A 24,490-nucleotide genomic window follows, 5' to 3' on the forward strand; every position below is an offset into this window, starting at 1 on the left:
ATTGGTGCTAGGTTGTGGAGGGCCTTGCATGTGTATACTTTATTTAGTTGGCAACAAGAACCTGCTGAAGGCTTTTAAGGAGGGTAGCAATATTATCTGAATCAGGGTTGATATATAGACAACTGAGTAAAGGACAGATGGAAAAAAAGATAGGCTAGTAGGCACAGAAAAACAAGTTAATAAACTAGTATCCAGTTTAGGATAAGATAACCTAAATAAGATAATGGTTTGGAATAAGAGTTGGAAAGGAGAAAATGAAGTATTATATACATAGGTAGTTTGACAACTAGTTGGATATAGGGAGAAGACAGAACAATGGATCTAAGTGCCTGGGTTCCTCAGAGGATGGTAAAGCCATTGAGAAAAATAAGTAAACTGAAGACAGTAGGATGTAAATGGAAAAGGTAGTCAGATACAAGAAAGACAATGGGCTATCAGAAGAAGGGACCGAAAGAAGCAAATAAAGGTAATAAAAAGGGAGAAATAGCTCGAGTTGGAGGCAGGTTACATATTTCTGAGGGCATTTAGTTACTCTCCAGAATTACAGAGATTCTTAAGAGATAGGACCTCAGGAGCCATCCAAATCAACTGTATGTGCTTAAAGATCACAGTGAAGAGGAGTGCTCTTTCTCCCAAGGACCCATTTCACTCCTATGTAACTTAACTATTACAGTTTTTCCTTATGATAAGCAGAATATATGTCTTTGCAACTTTTGCCTATTTCTACTAGTTCTGTTCTCTGGGACCAAATAGAACAAGTTTAATTAATTTCTCCACAATCTTGAGGATAGCTATCAACTCTTTGTAAATCTTCTCTAGGCTAAGTATTCCCAGTCTTCAACCAAATCACATGTCATGTTCTCTAGTCCTTGTGCTGAATATGGTCATATACTTTTTTGGGTTTACTCTAGGTTATCATTATGTTATGATGCCTCCCTCTCTCTCTTTTTTTTTTGGAGACAATTGGGGTTAAGTGACTTGCCCAACACAGCTAGGAAGTGGTGTATCAGAGGCCAGATTTCAACTCAGGTCTTCCTGATTCTAGGGCTGGTGTTCTATCCACTGTGCCACCTAGCTGCCCTGATATTACTACTCTTTTCATTCTAAACACTATGCCTTCCTTAATGCAGCTGAGGATAGCATTAGCTTTTCACTATTATATTATACAAGAGTTTAATCCACAAAAACCTTCAGATAGTTTAACAAAAAATTTGTTGAGTCATGGCTCTTCCTATTCTGTTTTTGTAATGTTGATTTTATTTAATGAAATCTCTTTGCATTAAAATTTCTAATTCATTTGTGTATTACACACATACACACAAATTCTATAGATTCTTATTACTGGTTCTTGTTGGATATAATCTCTGATGAATTACTGGTCCAATCTTTTGTTATTCTTCCTCAGTTGTCGTATTTTACAAAGCTTCTTAAACTATAAGTCTTGACCCCATATGGGGCTGTGTAATTGAATGTGGCGGTCCCCAAATTGTGATTTATTATCAGTAAATATTAGATTTGTACATCCATTTTGTATACTTTTGTCTCCCGGGATCTTTCTATTTTATCCAGGTTATTGTGATCCTTAGAAGTGCTTTCTAGATTGGAAGTCAAAGGAATGCCCATTAATTGGGGGATGGCTAAACTGTAGTATATGTTTGAAATGAAATATTATTGTGCTATTAAAAAATAACATGCTATCTGCCTCCAGAGAAAGAACTGATATTAATTGAATAAGATTAAAAGCATGCTATTTTTTTTCACTTCTTTCATTTTTTTGTCTATTTTTACAAAATGATTAATACGTAAATGTTTTGCATAATTGCACATGTATAACCTATATCCAATTTTTTTTTTTTTAATCTTGGAGGGATAGCCTATGAAACTAGAAACTTTAAATAAAAATATTTTAAAAAATTTTTTAAAGAACTGCTTTTTAGGTTTCTTCTGCTTAATATCATTTATCCCCACATCAATCTCCAGATATAACTATTAGTTATCAAGTGTGATAGTTTCCTGGAGGCTCTCAAACTAAACACAAGTCCCAGGTAGGCTGTAGACTTCCAATTTTTATGTTAGGTTAACTGATAGCAGCCTTTGTACTTTTCAGCAGGGAGTCTTCAGCTATCTCCTCTCTTTCTCTCTTTGACCATTATTGGATGAGTTTTTCATTTGATGTCTCCTGTAAATTTAAGTCATCATTTCTTGCAACATAGGAAGTCTTTCCTCCAGAGACACTTTGGCTCCTCCCATATCCAAGAGCCCAATACATATTACATAACTCTAAATAGTACATAGACCTTTTTTCTTCCTCCTTTGTCTTTCCCTTCACTCTAGATTTCTTGTGTCCTCTCCCATCACTTCATTTATCTTGTATTTATTTTGTACATATCTGTTTGTGTACACATCTCTCCAGTTGAATGTTAGCTGCTGCAGAGCCAAAACTGTTCCAGTTTTGCCTTTGTTTCCCCAGGCCCAGCAATGGGCTTTGCCTATACATAGCTAGCTTGGTTAATACTTAATTGTTAGATTATTCTATCTTTGAGCTTCTTGATACAAGTTCAGATTTCACTCTTGCCTCTCATTGTTTAACTAGTGTCATCCTTTTCAACTTTAAATAAATAAAAGATTTTATTTCTTTCAAGGAATCATGTGTCCTCCCTGGTTCTACCTTCTCCTGGATAGTAGAGATATGTTTTTCCCAATTCTTTCCTTTTTTTCTTTAAGACAGAGACATAGGTCAGATGATATCATAACAAGAAAACAACTATAGCCTGCATACTGAAGATCCCAGTAAAGCTTTGTTGCCTATCCAGAGAGACATTTAATGGAGATCATCAAGGATTATTTATGAAGACCATCTTAACCCAAATGAAAAGCAGTATGGAGAGACATTCGTGATTCATGCATGTCCCCACTAGGGACTCATCATTTGGTTTGAGCTTGAAGATCTCTTAGGAAGGTTATAGAAGAATATAGCATGGTAAACTTTGACTATTCTCTTTTCCTCTTTTTCAACACAGGCATTTCTGGATGCCCTGCAGAACCAGAGTGAGGCAAGCAGCAAGATCATTGGGCAGTTTGGAGTGGGCTTTTATTCTGCTTTCATGGTAGCTGACAAAGTGGAAGTTTATTCACAGTCAACAGAGCCTGGGAGTCCAGCTTATCAGTGGATCTCAGATGGGTGAGTTTCTAAAGAAAGGTTTGGGAATATCACAAAGGGAGGGTTCCAGATTTTTTCACACAACTGGACAGGCATCTCCTGTTTGCAATTGAAATCCAGGTTGGAAAATCATTAATTTTGAAAGAATTAAGAGAAAATAGTTAAAAGCCATGGGATGGAAAGAATTTGTTTTTTTAGGTGACATCTATCAACTTCTGAGTTTATCAGCCATGTGAGATGTTGAGAATTCTGCAAGCTTTTATATAGAGTTAAGATATTTCTATCAGTTCCTTTCATATAGTAAATAGTTGCTTTCCAAATCTATCTTAAACGATCGAGTTGAAAATCTGAGATACTAAATTGAATCTTTTATTCAACTTACCTCCTCACCAGAGGGTTGGACATTAAATAATGATGTTCTCTTTGGCCTCTGCAATCATGAAACTGTAGAGGGTTTCATTCTACAATGTGGAATGTTAATTCGTGATATTCTAAGTCATTATGCAACCTGTAGGGATCAATTCCATTTGAGTTTGACCCCTCTGTTCTATAGACCACCAGGTTACTACCCTTCCTTTCTTTTGAGTCCAGTAGTTGGTTGACAATTTTTCTTTCCTCTCCTTAGACTGAGAAACCATCTTTCATATTGACTCTTCTTCAAATACCTTCACTCAGGTCCTTAACTTATTGTAAGATTAATCTAGGTTTGGAATTCACATTCAACAGGCATAGTCTTAAAGAAGATGGTACTAGTTTATTTCTGCTCAGAACCTTAATTTAAATAAGACATAAGGAAAGAGGAAACTCATAACATAAAAGTAATACACAGTTAACACGATGGCCACCATGACAATAAAGACACTATAACAAACATACAACATACATCACTACCACTCCAAAGAAGCACCAACATCTGAATTCCTTGGCTGGGGAACCTATGATCATAGCTATTCAGAGTCTTGAGTATAGGAGCAATTAGTAGGCAAGCTGTACAGTACTTCCTAGCTGAATCCTCAAAGTCCCTCTCCACTAAGGGATTGTTGTAGGCTAAGAACAAAGAAGACACTAGTTAAGTTTTCTCATTTGATATATGACCCTTGGGACAGAGCAGTTCCCTTAGGTACAGGATGCTCCATCACAAGAGGCCCACCTGTGTACTCCAGGAACTGGCCAGGTTTCCAGGGTAAACACCAGCCTGCAATAAAGGATACTCATTAAGGCACCAGAAGGGTACCAGAAGCCCCTGTGTGCTTCCTGAGATTCTGTCAGATAACTCAAGCACTTTTCAATGTTCTCAATAAACAAATTTACACAAAGGAATGGCTAAGGCTCATGGGAATTCCTTACTAGGATTCCTTATACTTACTCCCATGCCCCCCTCCTAATCCATCTCAGCTACAAAGATAGTCATATTTTTGATCTTGCTATCACCCACAAATATTCTGTCATCCATTTTAAGGATTTAGAAATCTTAACTACCCTCTTCTCTTGAGTCTTTGACCCTGATATCATATTGCTGAACTTTCCTGTCAAACTTTGGCTTTGAATGACTCACAATCCATTGCCTTTGTTTCTTATACACCAGAAAATCTAAACTGCTCTGAATCCAGTATGAATTTATGCTATGCAACCTAAAAGGCAAATCTTCTATACCTTCTAACTCACTTTTCTACTGACTTTGCTACATTTTTTTCATACCTCCTTTTCCAGCCCATGATTCCTTTTCCTCCAACTCTCTTAGCTGAATACTTTGCCTCATATTTTACAGAAAATATTGAAGCCATTTTCTGAGGGCTCCCTTCTTTCCTTCTCATCTTTTATCTTTCAGCAGATGCCTTTTTGCTATTTCCTCCCTCCTTGCTAACTCCTTCCATTCCCACTCTCATCCTATATCCCTTCTGCTCTTTGTAGCTAAACTTATCACAATAGATGTCTTAACTTTCTTAACTCCCTACAATCTAAGTTCCAGCCTCATCATTCTACAAACTTGCTCTCTCTAAAGTTATTAGTGCTTTCTTAATTGACAAATCCAGTGGCTTTTCTCTTCTTGAAACTCTTCTCTCTAGATTTTCAGGACACCACTCTCTCCTTACTCATCAGACTGCTCCTTCTTAGTTTCCTTTGTTGGACAGTCATCCACAGCACACCTAAGGGTTAATCTAAACATTCTCTTTTTATACAATTTCATTTAGTGATCTCATAAGCTCCCATAGATTTAATTACTATCTCTATACTGATGATTGTCCCTCTAATCTACGTATCTGTTAACCTCCAGTCTCTTGCATCAATCAGCCTTTTAGATCTCAGAACTGGAAGTCCAGTCGACACCTTAAACCCATCATCATCTCCAAAACTGAACTTAATTATCTTTCCTCTCAAACTTTCCCCTCACTCTCAAACTTTTCTGTTATAATATCCTCTTTGTACTCCGGGCTTTGAACCTAGATATTACTTATCTTACTCTTCAATATCTTTAACCTCCCTGCTATCCCCCTTAAATCTGTTGGCAAGGCCTGTTGATTTCACCTTTGTAGCCTCTCTCTAATAAGCCCGTTTCTTTCCTCTATATTCCACCTCTCTGGTTCAGGGCTAATTACCACATGCCTAAGACTATATTCATAACCTGCTTGTGGGTCCTTAGCCTCAAGTCTCTCCCCTAGATCCATCAATCTTCCAGCTGCCAAAGTGAAGTTCTAAAGCACAGATCCAACCATGTCAATCCCTACTCAATAAACTCCTGTGTCTCCCTATCAATTTTATCAAATAAAAGCTTAGCCCCTGTCAAAAATATCTTGAAAATTAAAAGCCAATGTTGGTGGAATACTCTGATACATTGTTGGAGAGAATGGTCCAGCTATTTAGAGTACAGAATAGCAACATGTAATAAAAGTGAATAGAACTGATCATACTTTTTGTAAAAGCAGACTAAATGTCTCTTCCTTCATTTGAAACTTTAAGAAAGAATTTAAAGATTAACCTGAGGCTTTTGGACTTATCTCAAAGAGAAGAGAGTCTTTCTTTTAACTATCAATTCCAAAATAATGTCCTGCTCCCCTTGGAGAGTCCAAGGAAGATTTCTCCCTAAACTAATTAGGGCTGTCTGTCACCTGATAAAGATTAGCAGGTGGGGGAGAACCGACCTTGATTGATTAATCTGGAAAGAGTATTTTTCCCCCTAAGGAATTAGGTTAATGATACACTTAAAAAAAACCAGAAACTTCTTTCATTATTTAAGTTTAATCATTTTTGGATTCTTTTTTGACCAGCTAGAAAGAATTTCACTCTAAGAGTGAGTAGAAAGTTAAAAGATTTACTCTGATGAAGCTGTTAACTGAATTGTTACCTACAATATAGATCCTTGCTTGCTCTTGACTGATGACTGAAATTTACTTTGTGACATCTAAATGACTTTAGTTAGGCATCCTAAGGTATAAAGACATTCTAAAATTTAAATATTTCTTTCTTAGAGTAATCATAAATGAATAAAAATTGTTCTGGAAGTTTTATATGTAAAATACAGAATACAGAATTTTCTTCAACACTTTCACCTCTGTTATTCTTTTGGTAGAAATCTATCCCAAAGCCACTAAAAGAGGAAAGAAAGGATCAATGTATTTAAAAAAAAAAAAAAAAACACAGATTCTCTTTTTGAAATTGGAAAAAATTAGAAACCATCTGGAGAATAGCAGGATAAAGTTATGGTATCCTAATATTAGTATGTTATGGTTCTGTAAAAAATATTATAAATATGTATAATAGAGATAGCATGAAGTGGAGGATAGAATGATCTCTTTGGAATTAAGAAATCCTGCATTCTCATCTCATCTAACATTTATTATCTGTGTGATACTGAAGCAGGAGGGAACTGTTTTCTTTACTAAAGTTGTGGTCCTTTTAAGAAACTGTATTTCCTTTTGATCTGTGATCCCTTTCAGATTCTCAGCCCCTCCTGGGGAAGGCATATCCCCCCCTAGATAAGTTATCTTTCCAGGATGCCAGAGCCTTTGATTCAATTAGAAATCCTAGTCAAAAAGCACCCTTTGAAGTGTTGTTAATTTCAATAGGAGATCTGGGCTGAAAACTGATAAGAATCTAAGCCTGGAAAGCTTGGCTTCTGAAGCTCCCACCAAGAATCCTGGTCTGATCAGCTTGAGCTGTCCCATCCCCCATCAAGATTCCTAATATAACAGCTTCCCTCAACTAAGGTCTTTGCAGATAGCCCTAGGTAACTTGAGATCTCTGTCATTCTCAGCTCCCAGGATCCTTCTGCCCAATGAGAAAGTATTCTCAGTTCCAAAACTCCATTTCACACTAGAAAATTTCTATCCAACAATAAACTTTCATTTTGTAACTAATAATTTGGGAATGGGTGAATTCTTTCATTCCTAAACCTGCTACTGATTTAAAGGGGATATTTAACAACTCTCTTATTTCCACTAACCTCTTGACCACTGGAATTGAGACCATTCAAACCGAATCAATACTATGAATTAATCACTTAGTGGACTTTATTAAATGTTTATTGAGCCTCAGTCACTATGCTAAGTGATGGGAATACAAAGAAAGGCAAAGACAGTCACTGCCCTCTTAAGAGCTTACCATCTAATGGGGAAATTTATTTTTTATTTTTTATTTTTTTTAATTTTTATTTTTTATTTAATGATTACTTTATATTGACAACATTATTCCTTGCACTCCTTTCTTTTCCGATTTTTTCCCCCCTCCCTCCCTCCACCCCCTCCCTTAGATGGCAAGCAGTCCTTTATATGTTGGATATGTTGCAGTATATCCTAGATACAATATATGTTTGCAGAACCGAACAGTTCTCTTGTTGCATAGGGAGAATTGGATTCAGAAGGTATAAATAACCTGGGAAGAAAAACTAAAATGCAGATAGTTCACATTCGTTTCCCAGTGTTCGTTCTTTGGGTGTAGCTGCTTATGTCCGTCATTTATCAATTGAAACTTAGTTAGGTCTCTTTGTCAAAGAAATCCACTTCCATCAGAATATGTCCTCATACAATATCGTTGTCGAAGTGTATAATGATCTCCTGGTTCTGCTCATTTCACTTAGCATCAGTTCATGTAAGTCTCGCCAGTCCTCTCTGTATTCATCCTGCTGGTCATTTCTTACAGAACAATAATATTCCATAACATTCATATACCACAATTTACCCAGCCATTCGAAATTTAACACATACAAAGAACCTGAATTGGGGTGGGGAGGTTATGATGTGAAGTCCTACAGCTGGTGTCAGAAATAATCTGAGGCGGTGTAGTTACAAAGTTGAAGATTTCATTCTGAAATACGAATGTGTTCAGAAGCTAGATTATAGGAAGTTAAGAAGAGCAAGATCAGATGGTCAGCATCTTTTAACTCTAAGTTTATTTCTTGATTTTTTTTTTTCAACATCAAAATTTTCTTTTCTCTGGCCCTTTGATTATTTTTTTTGAGCAGTATTGAATCTTGCCTTATCATTTTGCATATCATTTATTCAGTTGAGTATGTCTCTTGAGATATCTTGTATAAGCTTCCTTTTCTACTTTTCTTGCTTTAGGTTGCTATGCAAAATTGCTTTTTATGTACTAGCATTTTTTGTTAGTTATTGTAAAATTATGATAGGTTTTTCTTTTCTTTTTTAAACTACTTTTTCCTCATAATAGTTTCTTTTCTGGGATGGGGTTTGGTAAGAGGTATGAGAAGCTTAGCTTCCTTTGAACATCTTAACTAACATCTTGGATTAAGTCTTTCCTTCTGAGGGCTTTTTTGATAGTAAAAAGAGAAGTTAATCTTTTAAGTTTAAACTTCAGCTCCATTTTTGTTTTTCTTCCCGAGTTATTTATACCTTCTGAATCCAACTCTTCCTGTGCAACAAGAGAACTGTCGGTTGTAAAATGTAAATGTTGTAAAAAATTACCCTGGCATGGGTTCTGTCAATAAAAAGTTATTTAAAAAATAAAAAATAAACTTCAGCTCCAATTTCCTTTTACCAAAGGGTTTCTTCATTTTATTCTTCCCAACCTACATAATTTCCTTTTCTATCATGGCCTCCTGGTTTCCTTCTTTCATTTTTGTCATAGACTGTAACCCTCTTTAGAGTTTTTCTGATATGGTATTTTGAAGAGAACAAGCCTGCAGCATGTCTCCCCCTTGAGATAATGACTTTTGTTTAGAAGAAAATTTCCATTGGTATCTTGTATTTTTTTATTACATTCCTCACAGTCACCCCCACCAATCTTCCACATAGCTTATATTAGTGAATGTTTTTAAAAATATTTTTAAACAGGTGGACAAAACTAAACATAATCAAAAAAGTCTGATACCTATGCAAAAAAGAAAGAAGAAATTCTTTCTCATTTGCAGCATTCACTTTGTATTTTGGTTCTTATTGTTCTTATTGTTATTCTTCCCATTTCTGTTGTTTTGGTATAATTATATGTGTGTGTGTGTGTGTGTGTGTGTGTGTGTGTGTAAATTTTGTTATAATTCCCTGGTTCTTTTTACTTTATTTTGTTTCACTAAGTCTTTCTATCCTTCTTTCTATTCTTATTCATTATTTCTAAGAACACAATGATAATATCTCATCACATTCATATATCCACAGTTTATTTATCCAGTATTCTCCAGTATATGGACATCTATTTTGTTTCCAATTTCTTAGCTACTATAAAAAAAGTGCTACTATAAATTCTTTGGCATACACAAAATTTTTTTTTCATTCTTTTACCCTCATGAGATAGTTGTTTACTGAACTCTGTGTCTAAGAGTGTGAACAATTTTATTACTTTCTTCATAAATTTCCAAAGATCTTCTCTAAGAAAGGAGTGTTTTCTGTTGTTTTTCCCTTCCCCAAAAATAATCCTAAGTGGATGAAATTTCTCACAAGTTGTATAGATGTTTCTAAAGTATAACTCAGTTTAGACAAAATAGTTTCTACAGCTTTAACAAATTACACATTGCTTTTGATATTCTAAAGCATATTGTCTTATTTTTATTCCATTATATCATATCTAACACTAATACCAACAACTCTGCAGTTTAAAGGAAATACTAAATACATATTTATTCAGTTATTTATAACTGAAAACTGCCACTGCTACAGATTTCCAGTATTCATTTTATGAAAATAAAACCAAGTTAATACTTAGGCAAGATTCTATCAGAGTCCCCTTTTCTGGTTCTCCCTATTCTTCACATGTTTTTGCAGAAAGTTTTTTCAATTGATTTTCTTTTCTTCATTAGAGGCATAAGACCTGGAAGGAAGAGCATAAAAACATTAGATAGGACCAGAGATGTCCTGGAACCAGTTTATACTAAAGGAGTCAATTGTTAAAAATTTATAACAAAATAAATGAAAATCCTATAGAACATTTGATATTATTAATATGTGGTTTTCCAAGTCAACATGCTACCTGTAGGGATTCTTACCTAATGTTTAGTGATCCCATTGTTTTAAGAGTTTAACACCAATGGTCTAGACTTAAAGAAAGTAGAAAAATGTCAGTAATATGGATTAAAGTTAAAAATATAATGTGTGTGTAGTTGTGGTTTTTTTTTTTTTTAATGAATAGCCAATTGTTACATGCTTATTTACTCTGGTAGGCCTCAGGAAAGTAATTAGAATCTTTCCAAAGTATTCAATATTATGTTAGCCTTCCAAAATACCTCCTTGTTAGAGCAATAAGGAATCACTAGTCTTTCCTAGATCAGAGCAGCAATTGTTCATGCCTTAATTTTTCTTTAATAAAAAGGGTAAGACAAAGATCTTTTTTTTTTTTAATTTTTAAAATTAATTTACTTAATGTTTGTCCCAAGTACATTCAAAACAATTCTTTTATACTTTTTTTAAGGATGTAAGCTTTTAAACTTTATTATTATTATTATTATTATTATTAAAGCTTTTTATTTACAAAGCATATTGCAGAGGTTAATTTTTCCAACATTGATCTTTGCGTAACCTTTTGTTCAAAATTTTTCCCTTCTTCCCATCAACCCCTCCCCTAGCTGGCAGGTAGTCCAATACATGTTAAATATGTTGAAATACATGTTAGGTCCAATATATGTATACATATTTCTACAGTTATCTTGTTGCACAAGAAAAATCAGATCAAGAAGAAAGAAAAAGAAGAACTGAGAAAGAAAACAAAATGCAAGCAAATAACAGAGAGAGTGAGAATGCTGTGTTGTGGTCTACACTCTGTTCCCATGGTTCTCTCTCTGGGTGTAAATGGCTCTCTTAATCACTGCACAAGTGGAACTGGTTTGAATCATCTCAGTCTTGAAGAGAGCCATGAAAGACAAAGATCTTAAAGGAGAAAAGGGACACCCACATATGCAAAAAATGTATGTGGCAGCCTTTTGTATAGTCACAAGAAACTGGAAGCTGAATGGATGCCCATCAATTGGAGAATGATTGAATAAGTTATGGTATATGGAATGTTATGGAATATTATTGTTCTGTAAGCAACGACCAGCAGCATGATTTTAGTTTAGGGAGTATTGTCATCTTTATTATGTTCGCTTGGCCGATCCAAGAGCACTTAATATTTTTCCAATTATTTAAGTCTGACTTTATTTGTGTGGAGACTTTTTTATAATTTTGCTCATATAATTCCTGACTTTCCTTTGGTAGATAGATTCCCAAATATTTTATGGTATCGACAGTTATTCTGAATGGAATTTCTCTTTGTATCTCTTGCTGTTGGGTTTTGTTGGTGATGTATAAAAATGCTGAGGATTTATGGGGATTTATTTTGTAGCCAGCTACTTTGCTAAAATTATGAATTATTTCCAATAGCTTTTTGGTAGAATCTCTGGGGTTCTCTAGGTATACCATCATATCATCTGCAAAGAGTGATAGTTTGGTTTCCTCATTGCCTACTCTAATTCCTTTTATATCTTTCTCGACTCTTATTGCCGAGGCTAGTGTTTCTAATACGATATTAAATAATAATGGTGATAGTGGGCAACCTTGCTTCACTCCAGATCTTACTGGGAAAGGTTCCAGTTTTTCCCCATTGCATATGATGCTTACTGATGGTTTTAAATATATGCTCCTGACTATTTTAAGGAAAAGTCCATTTATTCCTATGCTCTCAAGTGTTTTTATTAGGAATGGATGTTGGATTTTATCAAATGCTTTTTCTGCATCTATTGAGATGATCATGTGGTTTTTGTTTGTTTGGTTATTGATATAGTCAATTATGCTAATAGTTTTCCTAATATTGAACCAGCCCTGCATTCCTGGTATAAATCCTACTTGGTCATAGTGTATTATCCTGGAGCAGCATGATTTTAGAGAGACCTGGAGAGACTTATGTGAACTGATGCTAAGTGAAGTGAGCAGAACTAGGAGAATATTGTACATGGCAATAAGATTGTACGATGATCAATTCTGATGGATGTGGCTCTCTTCAGCAGTGAGATGATTCAGGCCAGTTCCAATGGTCATGTGATGAAGAGAGTCATCTGCTCTCGGAGAGAGGAATGTGGGAACTGAGTGAGGGCCACAATGTAGCATTTTCACTTCTTTTGTTGTTTGCTTAAATTTTATTTTCTTTCTCATTTTTTTTTCTCTTTTTGATCTGATTCTTCCTATGCAGCAAAATAATTGTATAAATACTATGTCTATATTGGATTTACATATATTTTTATCATGTTTAACATATGTTATATTACTTGCCATCTAGAAGGAGGGAGTGGAGAAAAGGGGGAAAATTTGAATACAAAATTTTGCAAGGACCAGTGGTGAAAAATTATCCTTGTATATGTTTTGAAAATGAAAAGCTTCATTTAAAAAAAAAAGATTAAAAAATAATAACAATAAGAAGAAGAGGAAGGGACCAAGCATTTTAATTGTCTACTATAAGCCAGGCACTGGGCTAAATGGGTTACAAATAATCTCACCTGATCTTGACAACAACACTGGGAGGTAGGTGTTAGTATTATCCCCATTTTATAATTAAGGAAATTTAAGGCAGACAGAGGTTAAACTAATTGCTCAGAGTTTAGTTAATGTGTCTGAGACTGGTTTTGACCTCAGGTCTTTCTGATTCCAGGCCCAGAACTCTGCCCATTGGACTATCAGTTGCCAGTAAATAAGAATTGTATACATTTCTGTAGCGTTCCAGCTTTTAAGGGCCAGAGCCAGGACTTCAGGCACTATGTGAAATGAATGCTCTTTCCTGGACAGTATGCTGACTGCTGCACTGTAGTTTTCATGAAGTGAAACTTGGTTACATGAGTGTGTATAAAAAAAAGAACTGTAATCAAGCAAATGGCCATCATTATTCCTTACTCTAGATGGTCATTTAGGTGGTCATTTAGGATCTGTACTTAGTTTTTGTTTAGCATTTGAAAATGTCCTCAGGTAAAGTAGCTGATTTTTTTGTTGTGAAGATTTATTAGTACTGATATAGCATTATTTTTCCCCTGGTTTTTCTTAGCTCTGGAGTATTTGAAATTGCAGAAGCTTCAGGTGTTAGAACTGGAACCAAAATAATCATCCACCTCAAATCAGATTGTAAAGAATTTGCCAATGAAGACCGAGTCCGAGGTGAGTAGAGAAAGAAGGACTTTTTGCTCTTTGCCAGACCGCTTTCTCCACAGCTAGACCTGATTTGTAAATAGTGAATCTCAGTATCTACCTCCCATGATCTTCACTTTGTGCTGTCCCACAAAAACATCTGATTTGGGGTGAGATGTGAATGAAGAGTAGTGGTACTCTCCTATGACGGACCTTTGATGAAAATCCCAGTTATCCTTTTGATGGGTAACATAAAGGAAAAAGATAGAGATAGGTACCAATAGCAATACATATATGTATAAAGAGGAAAATCCTTTTAAGTGGGTTGGTATTATAATAATCATAATGTAGTAAAAGTTTACATCTGTATTTTGCAATTTTAAAAAGCATTTTTCTCTTCATAACCCTGGGAAGTAGGTAGATCCAGCAAAGATTCAAATTCAGTTCTTCTGAGTACAAGCTCATAGCCCTTTTTGCTACACAGCCCTCTGTCCGATAAAGCTTTCTGGCTGGTTGCATGGTTGTCGTATGGTCAGAGTTTTCATTTAAATCTTATAAGAAGACATTGTTTGGAAGCAGAGGATTTTTTGATCCCATTTCTTTTACAGCTTTCTATGTTCAGTACATGTTAGTATTTTGAAATTTTCCATTTGAAATCTTCCCTGCTCATCTAGTTGTTTACTTTTGCTCACCACAGACACAATCAGCCACGTGTCCTTCAAATCCACTTCCTTGAATCTTTCATAAAATCCATTTCATTCCAACTAAGATCACAATTGATGAATTGCTGTAGCCAACATTCTAGTGATAAATACCATTGCCTTTAGCTGGTTAATTCATTCAGCAGGATCCCAAACTTGTTTTCTTACTCTTAGTTGTAATCATTAACATAATACTTTTATTTTGTGTGTTTTTTTTTTCCAGAGGTAGTGACAAAATACAGTAACTTTGTTAGCTTTCCTCTTTACCTGAATGGAAAACGCATCAATACATTACAGGTAAGACTTAGTCAAGGATCCCAAAAATATATTAAATATGAGGTCTTGGGAATAAATAGCCTCAGGAAAGATCTAAGGAAGTTGTCAATAGCAACAATAGAATCCTATAATAACCAGTCCAACTCTCATCTGCACAGAAATCTGCTCTTCAAATTCCTCAAATAAATGACTACATCATCTTCAGAAGAAACAAAAATCAGCAATCTTTGCATCAAGTATTTATTAAATGCTTAGTATGTGCTGTTGATGAACAGGGGTAAACAAAGATAAAGCAAAAATAGTTCTCATCTTCAAGGGATATACATCTAATTGGGGTGAGATAAAACAACATGTACATTAGAATATTTAAATGAGAAAGAATTGATGGAAGGTAACTATGTAGAGAATGATAGTAAGGGAAGCGACAAGAATGGTGAATGGTGTCCTAGTCAGCTTGGCTTGAATTAAGTCTTAAAGCAAGCCCAAGGATTTTAAGTCCCAAAGATTGGGAAGAAGGATCTTTCAGATATGATTAACAGCTAATGCAGAGACCTGAAGATGGGAGATATGGTATCCTGTTTGAGAGCAACAAGTATCCTCTTGGGCTGAATCCTAGAGTGTTTTAAAGGGAGTGGATTGTAAGATTAGAAAGATATAAAGTGTCAAGGTTGTAAAGGGCTTTAAATGACAAAAAACTAAAATGTAGTCATGGAGGTAATAGAAAACCCCTGAAATTGATTATATATAGGAGTTATATGGTCAGACTTCACTTTTTAAAAAATCATTTTGGTGGAGAACAGATTGGAATGGGGAGTCTTGAGGTGTAGAGATTCCAATTAAGAGACAGTTTAAGTAGTCTGGGCAAAAAAAAAAAAATGATATAAACCTGAACTAGTATGGTGGCTTTGTAATTGTATATGTAAGAAGTCATAGAGAAAGAAATTGAGGCAGCTAGGAGGCACAGTGGGTAGAGCACCAACCCTGAAGTCAGTATGACCTGAGTTTAAATTCGGCCTCAGACACTTAACATTGCGTGGCTGTGTGACCCTGAGCAAGTGAAGAAAACTACAGAATGAAAGATGGGAAGAGTAGAATTTAGTGAGGGGGGTGTGTGTGTGTGTGTGTGTGTGTGTGTGTGTGATGTTAAATGTGCACATTTGAGTAGATAGGGAAAAGATTTGAAGAATGCAGAGGACTGTGTATGATGATAAGGAAAGTGCTGGAAAAATTGGGAATAATTCAGGTTTGGGATTTGGCAAATTATGATCAGTGATAAACTTTATTTTTTAATAGTATTTTATTTTCCCCAATTATATGTAAAGACATTTGTAAAATTCATTTAAAATTTTTTTGAGTTCCAAATTTTTCCTTCCTTCCTCATCTCTTTCCTCCCTAAGACAGTAAACAGTTTGATTTCGGTTATATATGTATAATAATGTAAAACCTACATTCATATTAGCCATGTTGTAAAAGACCAAAAGACCAAAAAACAAAGACAGTGTAAAAATGGTATGCTTCAGTCTGCATTTATACTCCATTACTTCTTTCTTTGAATGCTGATGATATTATTTTCATCATGAGTCCTTTGGAATTGTCTTGGATCATTGTATTGCTGAGAAGAACTAAGTTATTCATAGTTGATCATCATATATTTTTGTTGTTACTGTGTACATTGTACTCCTGATTCTGCTCACTTCATTTCTCTGAAATCTGCCTATTTGTCACTTCTTATAGCATGATAGTATTTCATTACATTCATAAACCACAATTTGTTCAGCACATCTCTAATTGAAGAGCATTCTTTCAATTTCCAATTCTTCGCAACCACAAAAAAGCTACTATAAATATTTTTGTAGAACTAGATCTTTCCCTTCTTATCTCTTTGGGATACAGACTTAGTAAAGATATTATTAGATCAAAGGGTATGTGCCCTTTTGGGTATAGTTCCAAATTGCTCTCCAGAATGGTTGAATCAGTAGTGATAGACTTTATTATTATCTTTAAAAGTTATTTTAATACACATTGCTTTATGAATCATATTGGAAGAGAAAATTCAGAGCTAAAGGGAAAAACCATGGGATAAAAAAACAAACAAAAAAAGAAGTGAACATAGCATGTGTTGATTTACATTCAGTCTCCATAGTTCTTTTTTTGGATGCAGATGGCATATTCTATTCAAAATCTATTGAGATTGCTTTGGATCACTGAACCACTGAGAAGAACCAAGTCTTTCATAGTTGATCGTGATAGACTTTAAAAGATTCACAGAGGAGTTTCTGTTTGATTCTAGAGGCAATAAGGAATCACTACAGTTTGAGTAGGGGAGTAACAGATATGTGCCTAAGGAAAAGCATTGGCAGGCATTTGTATGTAGGATGGTTTAGAATGAAGAGAGATTTTAGGCAAGAATACTTTTTAGGTGATCATTGCAATAGTCTAATCAAGTGATGAGGACTTGAAGTAAATAAATAAGATGGTAGCCAATTATGTGAGTAATTGAATGTAGGAGGTGTTGTGGAGATAGAAACAGTGAGATTTGATAACTGTTTGGATGCAAGAAATTTATTATAAATGTAAAATTAATATGGATTTAAAAAATGGCAAGCAAGTAGGAATTTTTTGAGTACAGAAATAACATGATCAGATCTGCACTTAAGGAAAATCAAACCATTTAGTTCAACAAAAACTGGCCTTTCTCTTCTTATCTCAGTGCCTTTGCTCTCGTCTTCTTCTATACCTAAGATATATTTTTATCTCAGTTTCCCACCATCTTGTAAAATCCCTTTCTTTCATTAAGATATTGTGCCAGCACCAACTTCTACCTGAAGCCTTTCTACATTCCCCCAAACACTAGTGTCCCTTCTCCCTAGCCTCTTCATATATCAACTCTCTTTATTTTGTATTTAGTATTATATAAGCATTTTTGGTCATCGTATGCCTAATTCCGTGCATAGTGTCTGCTGTGTAATAAGTACTTAGTAAATGTTTACTGATTGATGTTCCTAGGTTTGGCCCATTATTCTAGGTTCTTATTTTTTAAGGTCTATGCCAGCTTTGTGTTGTCTGCAGATGTGGTAAGCATGGCTCCATTACATCCCCAGTACTTGGCAGATAGAAGATCCTCAACAGGATCATAAATCTGGACCTGGAAGGAACTTCAGAGGTCGCCCAATCCTACTCTCTCATTTTGTAAATAATGAAATTCATGCCCAGGGAGAACACAAGAAGTATGCATCAGAGGCAGGGTTTCAGTCTAGAAATTAACTGCAGTTAATATTTTTTCTACCGTACTACAGTGATTGATGACATGCCTTCAACTTAAACCATTATTTTTTTAAAGTTGGCATAGGGAAGATCCCTGGGGCATTATACTACAGACTTTCCTACAAGTTAACATTGACAGATAAATGATTACTTTGGGTCATTCATCTTTATTGAAATAAAGTTTTCTCAAATATTTCTTAAATGGTAGTTTATTGTGAACCCCATCACTCTAGCCAAGTTTTTCTTCTGAATGTTTGAGATCTTTGTCTTATTTCCTTCATCAGTCTGAGGGTCCTGAGGCAAAATACTTGCTCCCAGATCCATTTATTCTCTTGTTTTCATCCTATTTCTATTATAACCTTATTTCTCTCTTTCTCTCTTTCTCTCTCTCTCTCTCTCTCTCTCTCTCTCTCTCTTTCTGTATGTGTGTATAAAATCTCAAATATATCACTTCCAAAAGTATAGTTAGGCCAGAGAATGAGAGGACTGTTGATTCTGACTTTTTTTCCATGCCTACCCATAAACACTCAGTCTATTTTATACATTCTCTATAAGAGCTTGGAAAAAGAATCAGTTCTCCTCTGATTGATTTGCTAAGTCAAATAGCATAAGAAATCCAGACCCTGAGCATCATTTTCTTAACTAGAGCTAACATCATAGATGTTGATTCACTAAAAAATTAAGTTAGACATGCTTGTCTACATTTACTTGATGGAAAGAAGCATTTTAAATGGACTGCCTTCCCATTTTATCTCCTTTTGCAGGCACTTTGGATGATGGACTCGAAAGACATTAGTGAGTGGCAACATGAGGAATTCTACCGCTATATTGCCCAAGCTTATGATAAGCCCCGATATACTCTTCACTACAAGACTGATGCCCCACTTAACATACGGAGTATCTTCTATGTGCCAGAAACAGTGAGATACTTATACTTTGATTTTAAGTCTTAGTGGATGTGATGAGACTACAGAATGGAAAAGAATGCATAGTACATTTCTTTACTTAAGGAATAAACTTTCCACAGTTGCTTTCATGTGGAAATCCCTTAGCTGTGACCAAATGAAGAACAAGGACAAAAAAAGCTAAATAATTGTCCAGCAATGGCAGCACCTTACCTCCTTCATCATGAATAATTCCTTATCCACAAGTAGAACTTAGGAGTTACATCTAAAAGAAAAATATGTTTGTGGGTGGATTGTAAATACAGAAAAACTCTCATATGTGGGTCAGAGACACTTTGGAACTTTTGAGATTATATTTTTCAGGAGAGAGGGATAAAAGTCCAGCCATGTAGCACTCTAGGCCTAAATCTATTTTGGGCTAATAATATGACTCAAAGGTACCCCTTGTGGGTAGCAGCTGCCATCTATGACATACTCTTTCCTCTAGTTGCCATTGTGTAGGAGTGCAATGCTAGTTTTAAACTCCTGACAGCAGAACAAATAGATAGTAAAAAAGAGAGAAGGCAAGGGTGGGAATAGAGTATAAGAAGATTGAAAAAATACCATTAAATACTACAAGATACTATTATTTTATTATGAAGGCTTAGTTCACTTGTAAAATAAAAATTCCTGTTTTTAAATTTTTAATTCTATTTAACATTTAGCAGAGACTGTTTCACATTGAGTGAGACCCGATATGGGATGAGTGTGAAGGCATGGCAGGAAAGGAGAAAAGAGGAAGTGGGAGGAGCAAATACCTTCCTTCACAGTTTTGTCCTGGCCTAGCTTTGAACTCCAGTCTTATTTTATACAATTTCTTATTTCCATTTAAAATCAATATCTTGATGACTTCCATTGGCCTTTTTAAAAATAGATTTTTGTTGATCTTTTATTTTTAAATCATCTTAATTTCTCTCTGTCTCCTCCCAGAGCCATTTCCTATAACAAATAATTGGTTTTAGAAAAAAAAATCAGCAAAACTATTCATTAGATTGAAAAAATATGTCATATATGATATTCTTCACCTGCTAAACTTCTCACCACCCCATTGGGAAATATCTTCTCATGTCAAATCTCTTCTTGGGGAGTCAAGTTTCTTTTTTATAATTTTGCAAGAGTCATCTTTGTTTTGTAGTTCTTTTCTATTTACATTGAAGTAGTCATCCCACTGGCTTTTAATAATCTTTCTTCCTATTCTACAGAAACCATCCATGTTTGATGTTAGTCGGGAGCTGGGCTCTAGCGTTGCACTCTACAGCCGTAAAGTTCTGATCCAGACCAAAGCTTCTGACATCCTGCCCAAGTGGCTGCGCTTCCTGCGAGGTGTAAAGGCTAGACTTCTTTGCTCCCTTCCTTAGAAATGGTGGAACTTGACCACATATATGAATGATTTATGAGGGTTAATGTCTATGTTGAAATTATGCTTAGAGAAATTCATTTACAAAAATAATTCAGTTAGTCATTGTGTCTAAGACTATTTAAAATAAGTGACCACAGACAGATTTCTACCTTTTCTAGTAAGCCAGATCCCTTTTTTATTATCTGTAGGTTTTAATCTTAAAAGAATACCAAAAATGTGCTTAGAAGAACTTATCTCTCAGAAAATTTATCTCCCATTATCTTTTCTTCTCTTTTACTTCCCCACCACCCCAAACTGAGCTCATTTTTAGTATTAGCTGGGAAAAGGGAAGAAACAACTTGGCTCAGTTACAGAAAGACTATGGACAGCAGTAAGAATAATTTGGTGGATAAATGTGAACAGAGAATTTGTGGGTCAGAGACAGACTTTTGAAAGAATTAACTTTATTTTGGGTTTTGTTTTGTTTTTTATACAAGGTGTTGTGGACAGTGAGGATATTCCTTTGAATCTCAGTCGGGAGCTACTTCAAGAAAGTGCCCTCATCCGGTAAGTATGTGTGTTAGAAGAGGAAACATTACATTTAAAAATGAGGATTCCAAGCCAGTGTGTTTGTCCTCTTACCAAGTTCCAAGCTATCAGCTGAGAAAATAAGGGCTCCAGAAATACACTATTTTAGATGTCACATTCACAAGTAAATCACAAGATTCAAATATACCAACATCACCTTTTCATCCAAAACTCTAACTATATGAGGTAGTCCTTTGAAGAAATTCACTCACACTCAACTGAATCTTTTCACCTTCTTATTAACATGTGTATCAGGGAAGATCTTAGGTCCAAAATGTGAGGGGAGATAGAAAGGCTTGAGATGTAGAATATTTGGTTAATGTTATTATTTTGATCCAGTATGATTCCTTTTAAAGTCAATGAGGAGTTAAAGTCTGGAAAGCTTTTTGTAGACTCATAGCCCTAAGAACTGTTGTGGATTAGTGTAGAATTCTGTGTCTTTTAGTCTCTTGTTTCATAGCCTGGGCTAGCAATAAAATATAAGGGGGAAAAATGGGGAAAAGAGTGACAATGTGATAGAACTAAAGTGTAGGAGAGATAATCGTGGGCTTCATCAGCTAATTTTTTTCCCTTTTATATATTTTGTTCATTTTGTTGATCTATATTGTTTTGGTACAACAGACTCTTCCAATAAATGCCCACAATCAATTCATTGCTTATCACAGAGAGAAAGGATGCTTCTTTTGACATTGACAATGTTACTAACATTAAGCATTGTAGTTGACTAGTATTTTATTAACTCTACAAGTTAGTGTTCTTTATAAAATTGTCATTGTACATATTGTTCTTTTGTTTCTGCTTTTCTGTTGTATTTCACTTTATACAAATCTTCCCAGATTATTCACATTGATCATTCCTATAATACGTTAATATTCCATTACACATATGTGCTATTCTTCCATTCACAATTGTTTAGCACATTTATTTTTTATTGTCACAAATCATGCTTTTAGGAACTTTTTTTGTGCATTTGGATCTTTTCTTGCTGTGATTTTTTGGGATATTTTCCTTTAGTGGAAGCTTTAGGTCAAAGAGTATGAATAGTTTGGCATGTTTTATTGTACTGTTTTTCAGTTCAGAACTTAATCATCAGCAAACTAGTATTCCTCTCTTATCATGATTGTTAATTTTCATTTCTCTTATTATTGTTTTTAACATTTCTTTTTGGTTATTATTCATAATTTAATCTTAGAAATTTATTACTTTGCTCTGTGTGCAGAACACAGGGCTGAAAAATGTTTGAAATTAATGTTTTATTATGATAATGTTTCATTCTCCAGAAAACTCAGAGATGTTTTACAACAAAGGCTGATAAAATTTTTCATTGACCAGAGCAAAAAAGACCCTGAGAAGTATGCCAAGTTCTTTGAAGATTATGGATTGTTTATGAGAGAGGGAATTGTCACTATTGCTGAACAGGAAGTCAAGGTAAAAGCTTTACTTGTCTTAAATCATGAGGCTTCATTGAAGCAAAGCAAATTTCTGGAAAAATTAGGAAGGGATTACTGCTAGGGACCAAAGGTTTTGAACTGTATTGTAAGGCAATGATTTTCTGACATCCCATCTGCATCCTATATAGTATCAACAGGACACTTCCAACTTATCAGAAGGAATAGTCCTAATCATGCAAAATTTTTTAGCATCATTAGCAATATCACCATCAGACTCTTCAGGAGAGATTAGTCAATTAGCAAGGAATTTATTCATTAAGCACCTACACTGTGCTAATCATAATGAATGTAGAAAGACAATTATCAAAATGTTTTTGCTCTCAAGGAATTACTATTCTATTGGAAAAACAGTATATGCACAGAGAATAAAAAAAAATATATTATGTTATTATAAGGATGTTTCATTTATTTTGATTATCAGTACTCCTTTCCATGATTCTTGTTCTTTTCTTACCAAGACTTAAGTTTTGCACTAGAGAGATTTTGGAGGGAGATTGTAATCAGTCCTTATACTGACATGATATAGCCCTCTCTCTCATACTCATAAACTGATATTGCTGTGAATTTGCTGACTCTAGTCACTGAGATGCCTTGATTAACTTGCTCAGGTAGGGACCTGAAATCCTAGGTTTGGGCATCCTGTTCTCTTCCTGTGTTCACATTGTCTCCAGCCTCATTTTCCCCTTTTGTTTTGTTGGTTGCTTTTTTTAAAAAATGCATTTTTATTGATATCCTTTGTTTTTACACTATCTTTTTTTTTTTTTTTGCCAGTATATCTCTTTTCCTTCTTCCTTATAGAGACCATCCCTTCTGATAAAGAACAGTATTGAAAAGTCTGATATCATATGCAGTGTTCCACAATTCTAGTCTTCTCCCTCTGCAAAAAAGGAACATGCAGAAATGCCATTTGGCTTTGCTTAAGGGTCATGTTAGAGCAGATTAATTTGTATTATATCTATATTGTAGTAATATGCATTTCTTGATTCTGCTTCATTTTGTATCAGTTCATTTAAGTCTTCATATTTTTTTGTATTCATCAAAGCTATCATTTCTTAATGTGTAGTGAATTGTTTCATTATATTCATGTGTCAGAATTTGTTTATATATAATGTGTTTCACCTTATTACTGTGAGATGTGCTTCTTGAACTTATTTGATCAGAGATTTCAGGCTATTTAAAGGGACCTTAAACTGCTTGCTGGCATGTCCTCCTAACTAGGAACTGACTTCAAGTCAGAACTGTCCTTAGTGTAGGATATATATTAGTTCCAAGGTCCTGAACCACCCATGATAGACCCAAGGGAGACCATGGAAACATCTTGGCAATTAGTTGCCCTGTCATCACCTTATTCCCACTAGTAAGAAATCTCAGATCTGATACAGAAGATTACATGACTGAAATACCCTGTCTGTCATCTTCCCTAGTTTCATTAAATACCTGCCTCATAATTTTTGAGCTGGAAGGAACCATAGAAGTTATTTGACTTAATGCCCTATTTTATATGAGGAAACAGACCATATGGTTAAGTATTTGTCCATAATTTGGTGATAAAGGCTAATGTAAAATTCAGACATCCTACTTACCAGGAAGCACTTTTTACACTATGGAAAAATATTTAAGGCTTGATTTGGGATGAGAGGTTGAGGGGTGTCACAAACTAGCGCAAAATAAATAGCCTCTTTAACTAATAATTTTTGAGGGTCATTTTATAGTCCTGAGAAATCCAGCCTAATTCATTTTGAAATTAATCCCTGAAATAAATCCTTACCTCCATTTCTAGGAGGATATTGCAAAGCTCTTGCGTTATGAGTCATCGGCTCTGCCTGCTGGCCAGTTGACCAGCCTTGTGGAATATGCCAGTCGAATGCGGGCTGGTACCAGGAACATCTACTACCTGTGTGCTCCCAACCGACATCTGGCTGAAAACTCACCGTATTATGAAGCCATGAAGCAGAAGAATATGGAAGTAGGTGAACTGCCATAGTCATGTGTACTCACCTGAATAGCAACTAAGGGAAGCCTGCAATTAACCTTTTTACATATAAAGTTAAAGTTTCCAGGATAGGTTCTAGAACGTGAAGCAGAGTCACTCACTCATAATTTAACAGTCACCAAGACTTGTAAGATTGGAGGTATACAGTACCTTAATAGCATTTGAGTTCAATTCCCTTATTCTGAAGAAGAGGAAAATGAGACACAGAATGATTAAGTAACCCACCTAGAGTCTTTAAGACTAATAAG

The 24,490-nt window shown here is 35.0% G+C and overlaps 1 protein-coding gene across 1 annotated transcript in view; it reads left to right on the plus strand.

Annotated features, from left to right (window-relative positions):
• The window catches only part of TRAP1 (TNF receptor associated protein 1), a 79,862-nt gene that overhangs the window by 46,988 nt on the left and 8,384 nt on the right, over positions 1–24,490 (plus strand). Inside the window, exons 6-13 of the mRNA XM_051967731.1 lie at positions 3,021–3,181; positions 13,607–13,716; positions 14,611–14,684; positions 18,692–18,847; positions 20,074–20,194; positions 20,708–20,777; positions 22,079–22,226; positions 24,030–24,215. Of these exons, the coding sequence (XP_051823691.1) occupies positions 3,021–3,181; positions 13,607–13,716; positions 14,611–14,684; positions 18,692–18,847; positions 20,074–20,194; positions 20,708–20,777; positions 22,079–22,226; positions 24,030–24,215 (1,026 nt within the window). The remainder of the gene's footprint in view (positions 1–3,020; positions 3,182–13,606; positions 13,717–14,610; positions 14,685–18,691; positions 18,848–20,073; positions 20,195–20,707; positions 20,778–22,078; positions 22,227–24,029; positions 24,216–24,490) is intronic.

The sequence above is a fragment of the Antechinus flavipes genome, chromosome 1 (genome assembly GCF_016432865.1).
Source record: "Antechinus flavipes isolate AdamAnt ecotype Samford, QLD, Australia chromosome 1, AdamAnt_v2, whole genome shotgun sequence".
Classification (NCBI taxonomy): Eukaryota; Metazoa; Chordata; class Mammalia; order Dasyuromorphia; family Dasyuridae; genus Antechinus; species Antechinus flavipes.